The 10,307-nt window shown below is 40.4% G+C and overlaps 1 protein-coding gene across 1 annotated transcript; it reads right to left on the bottom strand.

Annotated features, from left to right (window-relative positions):
• Positions 1-814: 814 nt before the first annotated feature.
• Positions 815-7,147, bottom strand: LOC125959596 (odorant receptor Or1-like). Its single transcript, XM_049692422.1, has 4 exons — positions 6,965-7,147; positions 6,802-6,890; positions 950-1,022; positions 815-868 (listed from the first exon to the last, which is right to left on the bottom strand). The coding sequence occupies exons 1-4, from the start codon at positions 7,145-7,147 to the stop codon at positions 815-817; spliced, it is 399 nt and encodes a 132-aa protein (XP_049548379.1).
• Positions 7,148-10,307: the final 3,160 nt, after the last annotated feature.

Genomic DNA, 10,307 nt, shown 5'->3' with positions numbered 1-10,307 from the left:
TCAGTGCGCAGTGCAGTACATTCGGTAGCCGTGATAATGATTGCAGCCGGTGGGCCGCACTGGCCAAACCTATGTGCGATCAGCCTTGAGCAGCAGCACCCTGCAGCAGAAGAAGCTCCCGGGTGTCGCGACGACATGCCAGCAAACAAGGGCCCGCCGGGACCTGTGCGCGCACCCGGCCTGCGCCTGCGGTAGTAGTGCGCTTTATCTAATTTGATTTTTACTTTACCGAATGCCAAACCGAACCTGCACGACTTTCGTGTTAATCCTACACCTTCCAGCGAGAAGTGGCGGGGAAGTCGAGGCACCCGGGGAGGTGACATTTACGAGCGGAGTGTCGTCCTGACACGGTTGGCAGCTGGGGCCGCTTCCGGTAGTCTAATCGAGCCGGTATCCGCGAATCGGTATGGTTGCTGTAGCTGCCACTAAATCTTTCTTGTCTCCAATCAGTTAGTTCTTCTCTCTACCTAAGATCGTGTGCAGTGGAGAAGCGTAACGAGTAGAGCGATTAATAACGACGCTATGGAGAGGAGAGCTATTTATGAAGAACTCCTGTTTGTTCTTCGAAACAGAATACGAGAACAAATTACTTCTTTCCTTACGTAAGGCAATACTATCCATCGAAGCAATCGATCTATTCAAGGCTCATATTTAATGCATCAATGTGCTACTACGCGGCAGAAGGCGTGCACAATTTTATTGGGATCAATATTAATTTCTGTCCATAGGACGATCCAATCCACGATGCGTGTATCAAGCATGGTCAAGCGTATGTTTCATGTCCTTGGTCATTTCATTTCGATCGTGTTCCGGTTTAATTTGTCATCGACCGCAAAACGGCGAAATAGGAGTAGGATGATTTAATGATCTGAAAAAACGTCAATCCATTACGTTCGTTACAAACATTAAACAGCATATTAGGGTCAATTAGCTCTTTTGTGAGATTTACCGTGACAAACGTTTCCATGCTGAGTTCAATTTTTAGCAGCGATGCAACAAAGCACTTCAGTTCAACCATGGTGCTGTTATTAACAGTTTTTAATCAGTTACTGTATTTAGAAAAATGGTATAGTTGAATGGATAATCTATCTATGACTTACCGTTGTTGGAATAAAATCAGAAGCTTTCTGGTTTTGATGTCCATGTCTGGGTAATTTACGAATGCAGTTGCCTGATGAACTCTCTTTGACTTGTAAAGTAAAAAATATCAAATTAATCCACGAAAACGACCACAACACACCTTCAGGATGTAAAATAACGACTTACTGAGTAGGTGATTTCATTACCATAGTGACAACTGATAAAAACCTGCATTACCATGCAGCTCAAGTATGTCAAAATAGCTATAGATTCGTCAACAGAATGCTTGTTGGCTAACAAATGAAGCTCAGTGATGCATAAAATGAACACGGAACACAACAACTGCGGTAGGACAGTCATGCTAAACATATTCAAAATATTTTAAAGATATCTGAAAGATGCAAGAAAGTATGCAAAATGCGTAAAATGAGAATATCTACTACAGCCGTTAAATATTTCCTTACTCGGTTAGCTCTTTATAGAAGATGATGCATTTCAAAAGCTCGTTGTAGGTTGTTCCTCGCATGCTCTTACTGCAATCAACTGGCTTCACGATCAGTATGTTATCCTCAATATCCGGATGGCCAACCTATCATTTAACCAACAATCATCTAATAAGTAGAACTTACTCCTCTGTAAGCTGTTTCAATCATTACCTTTTTAATCTGAATTTCCAGGCGTTGCAAATTTGCGTCAACAACTGCCAACAGATTTGGAAGTAGAGAGTCACAACAGACATTTATCGCGGCGTTGAGTGAGATTGCAATGTACTGATAAATTATCGTTATAAAGTACAACCAGAACGATGAATTGTAATCGTATGGAAACCATGCCGGGTATGCAAGTATCCCTGCACGTATGCCACTAAATGTGCAGACAGTGACCGAACTCAAACCAAGAAACATATACAAAGTCCACATAATGGTTGTCTCCTTCCGTATCCACCTGAAAGGTCTGTTCGGTATTGAAATCACGTGAATAATTGCTAACATAACCTCAATACTATTGGAAAATAAAAACAGACGTACATCGATTCTAATCCGTTGACGGGACGATACATTTCTTCATCTAACATGTACACTAGCTGCTGTATTTCTTTTATGTTTCTGTGAAAATACTCTACCTTCCACAAGGATACGATTTCCGTTAGTAAAAAAGTTAGCGTGGCTATCCTTTCCTACAATTCAGTTCGTTAAGCATTACGATAAACATTTTTTTTTGTGTAAAAAGACAAACCAACCTCAATCGACGCAGCAGTAAATACAAACACCACCTGCAAGGCCACATTTAGATAGATGAAGAAGACGCGAAATACTATACCCTTAAGACGATACCAAGATTCAGCTTCCGGATCCAAGTCTTTCTTCGGCCAAATATAAAAGATACGGAATATCATCAACATCATTCGGATACTAGGGAAACGCTTCCAGGACACTATGGTGGACAGATCTCCTTCCGATAACATGTCAACCCTGTTTAACATATCAAACGTCATTATCACAGTCTCTTAATCAGATGTACTACTTCTTACTTCCTATTACGAAAGAGTACTTTATCCATTCTACTCTTACCGCAACCGTGTTCACAATCAACTGAAGGACCAGAAGAACTTCCCCGTCCCTAAAGCATCATTATAAGTTGTTACCGCTCTACGTTACATAACTTTCTGTAAATGATAGTATACTTCAGGAGTGAAAAAACGTTTTTCATAACAACAAGCAATACCAGCTATTGCATGTGTCGTTTGATTGTTTGATCCTTCAGTAAAAAATGAATATTTAAACACTGCGCTTACAACTGCGATCATCATCCATCCAACACCGGGGTAGCGCAAATTATATTCGACAGGTGTGAAGGTGTCTCTAATGAATATTTCATCTTCCGCCAAAAAGAAATTATTCATATTCTGTGACCGTTTGCGTCTAGCATTCGTACAAACGCCCATACCATAGAAATCAATCGTTTTATTGCTTCGACGTTAAAAGTTTCATCACTTATAAACTATAGATTTTAACATAATGTAATTGCTTGCACAAAATTGCAATGCAATAACACAAAAACATGTTTTATATTGTCTAGACACAATTGAAGCAACAACAATATGATCAACCTATGTACATTGCACCAATTCACAACCATATCTAGGAACTAAGTGGTAAGCAGGTAAGACGGAAAATAACCATCGGAAATCAAATTAATTAACAAATATTGTTCTTTCAGCACCTCATCCATTCGACATAACTAAACAATCTGTCAAGAGTCGTATTTAATGCATCAATGTGCTACTACGCGGCTGAAAGCGTGCACAATTTTATTAAGATTATTATTATACCAACTACATTAACTGGCCTGATGTGGTAATTTTAGCCTAAATGTCGAACCAATCCATGAAGCGTGTATCAAGCATGTTTAAGCATTTTATTCCATGTCCTTGGTCATTTCATTTCGATTGTGTTCCGGTTTAATTTGTCATCGACCGCAAAACGGCGAAATAGGAGTAGGATGATTTAATGATCTGAGGAAGGAATGATAAACAAATTCAATATTCATGCAATAATGTGTTAGTTGATTAGATCCTTTGTTAAATTAACCGTCACAAACGTTTCCAAGCTGAGCTCAATCTTGAACAAAGATGCAGCGAAACATTTGAGTTCAACCAGTGTACTGTCATGGAATAAGAAATTAGAAAAACAAGCATGCAATTTAAATTAACGACATAATTCCATTCGTTACTTACCGTTGTTGAAATAAAATCAGTAGCTTTCTAGTTTTGATGTCCATATCTGGGTAGTTGGCGAATGCAGTGGCCTGATGAACTCTCTTCGACTGGAAAGAGACACAAAAAATCAAAGATATGTACCAAATCGGTCAATCAACCCCGCTCAAAATGTATATCCTCATATTTCATCCACTTACCGTGTAGGTTATTTCGTTGCCGTAATGACAATTAATGAAAACCTGCATCACCAAACAACCAAAATATATAATGGTACCGATGCATTCCTCATGAGTCATGAGAATGGCAGACGACGACCCAGCCCGTAAAGTCTTCTTAGGCCTTCCGGATGGACAGAGAGGGCGTGGTAGGCCCAAATCGAGATGGAGCGACGGTATCGACATTGACGCCAGAATAGCAGGAATACCGACTTGGAGGACGACGGCGCTCGATCGCGAGCGGTGGAGGAATCTTCTTTGGCAGGCCAAGACCGCTCGTCGGTTGTAGCGCCGGATAAGTAAGTAAGCATTCCTCAATCGCTTGTTTGTTACCCAACAAACACAGCTCGGTGATACACAAATTGAACACGGAACAAAATAATTGTGGCAGGACAGTCGTTCCAAACATATTCAAAATGTCTGAAAGGTACCTGAAAATATGAAATAAATCCGAAATAATAAATATACTAACTCATACAGTGATTCAAGTTCTCAATAACCTAACTTGGTAAGTTCCTGGTGAAAGATGATGCATTTCAAAAGCTCATTGTAAGTGGCTTCTCCCATGCTCTCATTGCAACCAACTGCTTTCACGATCAGTATCTTATCCTCAATATTGGGATGACCAACCTAACATGTAACCAGCAATTACATAGCTAGTATCAAACATACATCAGTCAACTATTTCGACAATTGAGTATTACCTTTTTAAGTTGTAGTTCCAGGCGTTGCAAGTTTGCATCAACAAGTGCTAATAAATTTCCAACCAGCGAGTCGCAAGTGACGTTGAAAGATGCATTGAATATAATGGCAAAATATTGATACACTATCGTTGCCGAGTAAAGCCAAAACGATACATTATAATCGTAGGGAAACCAACACGGGAATACGAGGATCCCTGCACGTACTCCACAAACTGTCCAGTATACGATTACTCCGTCGGAGAGAACCAAATAAATAATCCAAGTAATAGTCGTCGACATTCGGGTGCGCTTTAGAGGTCTGTAAGAACATAAACTATGCGCATTACGTAATAGATTCATTAGCAATAAATCGAAGACATCGTACTGAGCTTCTGTTTCGCTTTGAGGACGATACATTTCGCCATCTAGTCTATAGACTAGCTCCTGAATGTCCTTTATGTTTCTGTGAAAATACTCTAACTTCCATATGAACACGATTTCCGTGAGTAGCAGACTTATGGCTGCAATCTTTTCCTACAAATACGAAATATTGATACTAATCAGCTTCTTTGTGAGTTTTCGTCTTTGTATACCAACCTCAAGGGGTTCATCCGTAAATAAAAATACCACCTGCAACGCCACACTTAGATAGATGAAGAAAACGCGAAACACTATTCCCTTGAGACGATACCAAGATTCAGCTTCCGGATCCAAGTCTTTCTTCGGCCAAGCATAAAAGATACGGAATACCAGTAACATCATGCGGAAGCTTGGGAAATGCTTCCAGGAATCTTTGGTCGCTGTATCACCTCCCACGAGCATTTCAACCCTGTTAAGCAAATTAAACTTTAGTGTCTCAGTCTCTTACCCAGTCGCATTAAATCTTACTTTCTTTTATGGAAAAGTTTGTTACCCATTCTTCAACACAACGCACATTCGACTGATGAGCCGGGTGTATGTCTCAGTAATATTGCCCCTTCGGATTCTTAAGGGACTCATTGGTGATCGAATAGATAAATCAATTGGAATATTTTATTACCTCTGCTGCAAAGCAACAAAGTATGCAATAGTGACCAATACCTTTGAACTGCCGACCATGCTAGAGAATTAATTTTTCAAATAAAAAATTATAGCAGCTCGCTCCTTAAAACTGAAATAGATCAATATGAAATATGCACAGACTAGGTGGTATATGCTGCTATTATTTTATCATTGAGATGGTCTCTGATGACGGAAGATGAAACTCAATTTCAATGGCAATTAATAGATTGAAAACACTCAGAAGTCAGAAAATTTTTACAACATAACGTTTGTAATAAATACTGTATCATACAACAATCAATCAAAATATCAATTTTGATCATTTGTTTCTAGCGGTTCATTTGGATAGCCAAGAACTACACTTTTCAGCTGAGTTATCATTCATCAAATTCAATAAAAAATTGTAGTATAAAACACTCGTCTACATCTATTTAGGCAGGTAAACTTAACAAAATACAATACAAAAAGCCTAACAAAAAGCGATAATATAAATTTCCTTGCTCGCGTACGAAGATGTGTTTTGCTTTGCTTCGGTCATCATGGTTACAAGAATCAATAACTCTTTGGTCATATATAATGCATCAAAGTGCTACTAGGTGACAGATAGTGTGCACGATTTTATTCAAATCAATAAGGCGAAGTGAGGAAACATACTTTTTGCTTAAACTCTGATCCAATCGTGGAGTGCTTCAGTGCGTTGAGAAGCTTGTTCAATGGTCACCTCGTACGTCATCAATCCAGTTTACCGTTCCATTTTATTTTGTCATCGATTGCAATACAGCCAAATAAGAGTATGAAGATTTTATAACCTGGGTGAAGAGTGATTTTCAAATAGAAAAATATTAAAACATATTATTTGCAGCGATCTGATTCAAGGTAATACATAGCTGAATCTATGGTGTATTTACCATGACAAATGTTTCCATGCTGAGCTCTACCTTGAACAACAATTCAGCATAACACTTGAGATCAGCCGAAGTACTGTTATTGATATCGTTTCACTAATTAGTTTCTGGTAATAGATAAATGACCACATTGTCAGGATCTTTAGTTCATTACTTACCGTTGTTGGAATAAAATCAAGAGCTTTCTTGTTTTAATGTCCATATCCGGGTAGTTGACAAATGCAGTGGCCTGATGAACCTTCTTAGACTTTAATAGCAAAAAATAGAGAAATGGAATGTACGGAATGCACTTCTAGTGCGAGAATTTTAGTAGGGACTTACTGTATAGGTTATTTCGTTGCCGTAGTGACAATTGATGAAAACTTGCATTATCAAACAACACAAATACATTACGACACGAGTTAAATCATCCACCGAGTGTTCGTTGGCTAGCAAATGCAGCTCAGTGATACACAAAATGAACACCGAACAAAATAACTGAAGAAGTAGGGTCGTGCTAAACATATTCAAAATATCTGAAAGGTATCTGTAACAGCCGATTCTCACAATCATGAAAACGAAATTGATCAATTCAATGCACCTTACCCAGTGAGCTCCTGATGAAAAATGATGCATTTCAAAAGCTCGTTGTAAGTTGAAACTTGCATGTTCTTTTTGTAATCTGCTGCCTTTACGATCAGTATCTTATCATCAATATTCGGATGACCAACCTATGATCATGAAAAAGGTATCAGAAATATCACTTACTTCTCCGTAAGCTGTTTCGAAAATTAATCGTTACCTTTTTAAGTTGAATTTCCAGGCGTTGCAAATTTGCATCCACAAGTGCCAATAGGTTCCCAACCAACGAGTCGCAAGAGATGTTAAAGGATGCATTAAATGTAATAGCAATGTACTGATACACAATGGTTACGGAGTAGAGCCAGTACGATGAATTATAATCGTACGGAAACCATGACGGAAACACAAGTACCCTTGTACTTATTGCACAAACTGTCCAGTATACGAGTAGTCCGTCGGAAAGAAACAAATAGATAAACCACACAACGGATGTCGACATTCGGGTACGCTTTAGAGGTCTGTAAGAATATAAACCATGCTCATTACGTAACAGGTCTATTTTATCAATCAATCCAACGCATCGTACTCAGTTTCTGCCTCGCTTTGAGGACGATACATTTCTCCATCTAGTCTATAGACTAGCTCTTGAATTTTCTTTACATTTCGGTAGAAGAATTCTAGTTTCCATATGACAACAATTTCCGTAAATAAAACAGTAACCGTAGCGATCCTTTCCTGCAATTAAATTTCATTCATCGATTGTTGTGAATCGTTTAGTCGTTGTTGTCGTGTTCAAACTAACCTCAAGTGGTGCATCCGTAAACACAAACACCACCTGCAAGGCCACATTTAGATAGATGAAGAAGACGCGAAACACTATACCCTTAAGACGATACCAAGATTCAGCTTCCGGATCCAAGTCTTTCTTCGGCCAAATATAAAAGATACGGAATATCATCAACATCATTCGGATACTAGGGAAACGCTTCCAGGACACTTTGGTGGCTGTATCACCTCCCGACAGCATTTCTACTCTGTTAAACATGTTAACATATCAAATAATCAGTATTACGGTCTCTAACTCAGATATCTTACATCTTACTTTCTTTTACGAAAAAACACCTTATCCATTCTACCGTCACCACAATAGTAATCACCATCAAACTGAAATGCTAGCAGGTCGCGGACATTCGCGGTCTTATTACATAATTCCAAGTTCAACCATATCATTACGAATTAGTATTTGTGAATGTCACACTACTTCAGTATCAGCGCATCGTTCATCGATAGAACAAACATTACATATCACTTCTATGGTCATTTGATCCGCACTTCGAACAGATGCATATTTAAACACAAAAATGCACCCGACGACGAGTCAATTTGAAAGGAGCGTTAGCATGGCAAAATAACAACTTATACCGAATGGTTATTGTAATGACATGATCGAATTATTTATTCAGCACGGCTCCTTTCTCTTCTAGAAGATGGATAGAGACCGAGAACTGTGGCACCTGTTTGCAAGCGTTTTGCAAAAAATGGTGCAAAAGAAAGACTATTTTTGCTACCTGTTTTATGTAAGGAATTTCTACTATTGCTTTTTATCAATAATTGAGCGAAAGCCAATACCATCTCCGATTTTTGCATTTAACCACCGGGAATGCATGCATGCTGCGAGATGATAGTATTCAGCAAACAAAGGTGTGAATCTAATTATTAGTTCTTCTGTTTCGAGACTCAAGTACGCCCCTTGGTCATGCCGAATTGTCGTGGCATCGTTATTACGAATGACAGTCACGTGTTTGCGGATTCTTTGCTCCAACCGAGAATGAAAAGAAAGGAAAAGTGCTTTGAGCGAGTCACACAAGTGCCCGTGATGAGCCATAAGTATTTCGTTAGCCTTATAGCCAACCGTTGGCCACTGATCACCGGGGAGCATCTTTAAGGGTGTGACACGCTCCTGCTCCATGTTCCTGGTATCCAAATCCAGGGCCACATTAAAGCTACATTAAAACAATCACCATGGGCATTACGAGGCGTCGTAAATCATTCGCACACGACTGCCGATCGCAGGTTACCTGAACGCCCCCGGACAGCCCGGCAAGGAGCCACAGCTCCGGGGCCTTGGTCCATTGCGATCGCGACGTGACCGTACGCGAGACTTAAAGGGCGAACCTGCGCACATTACCACACAGCGAACACCGTGTGTATGTGTGTGGGCAGTGGATGAATTTATTACAAATTCGTTCCTTGCGCTCCTGCTCCACCCAGGGCACGGCTGGAACTGGAGTACTTTCACACACACACACACGCATCTACACGGTACAAGGAAGGCTGTCGAGCAATTGGGAAGGGTGCAGCGGAAACAAAACCGTTTTGTTAGCACGACTGAGCATGTATCAGCGCCGCCGTCGCACGCACGGAGGAAGGTGGAGGTGGTGGTACATGTGTCACATCGTGTGACATAAAGTGGCGTGGCGCTCATGCGCACCGGCTCGATCATGCATGATCATGCAGTTGCAGCGCTTGGTCGCTACCGTCGCTACCGGAGTTGATTTCTAGTGATTTGTGTCAAGCAATTACACCTTCGTGGGCTAATCATCTAATAGAGGGTTTATCTGGTGTTTACGATGATGGATCTGTTCGCCTTCGACTGCTGATCGTCACCACTTCACTCATCCTTTTGGTTGTTTGACACATTTCTTATGGATTTTTTTTTATTTGCTTAAAAATGCTGCTGCACATTGATCATCGAAAAAGGCGAACATCAAGATTGAAAAGCCTAAGCAGGCGCCTCGACTGCTGCTAGCCGAAGATGAGCCAAACTAAACAGCAACGGTACTCGCCGATAAAACGGAACGTGGCGCCCACTTTCACGATAGCACGACATAGCGCCCAGCTCATGAAGCTCATCAATCATTGTGTAAATCCATTGTTGGCTCAATAAATCAAGCTCAATCAAGCGACTTCATACTCCCTCTCGGTCTCTCTCCGGCATCTCCGAGTTCGTTGACAACCGCCGTCAATCGCCGCAGTCGTACGCTGTGTCGTGCATGCATTTGCCAGGAGCAAGGCAGGGTTGACCGGCTGACCGGTTGACCAA

This window comes from Anopheles darlingi, chromosome 2 (genome assembly GCF_943734745.1).
Source record: "Anopheles darlingi chromosome 2, idAnoDarlMG_H_01, whole genome shotgun sequence".
In the NCBI taxonomy this organism is placed as follows: Eukaryota; Metazoa; Arthropoda; class Insecta; order Diptera; family Culicidae; genus Anopheles; species Anopheles darlingi.
Note: the sequence above shows the minus strand (reverse complement) of the source record. Positions and strands in the feature narration are given on the sequence as shown.

Excerpts from the sequence above, each read along its gene's own strand:
- LOC125959596 (XM_049692422.1), bottom strand. The coding sequence starts at position 7,147 with ATGTTTAGCACGACCCTACTTCTTCAGTTATTTTGTTCGGTGTTCATT. Across the intron at positions 6,891-6,964 it reads GCAACGAAATAACCTATACA|TCTAAGAAGGTTCATCAGGC; the intron begins GTAAGTCCCTAC and ends TTGCTATTAAAG. Across the intron at positions 1,023-6,801 it reads TTGATTTTATTCCAACAACG|CACCATGGTTGAACTGAAGT; the intron begins GTAAGTAATGAA and ends TGTTAATAACAG.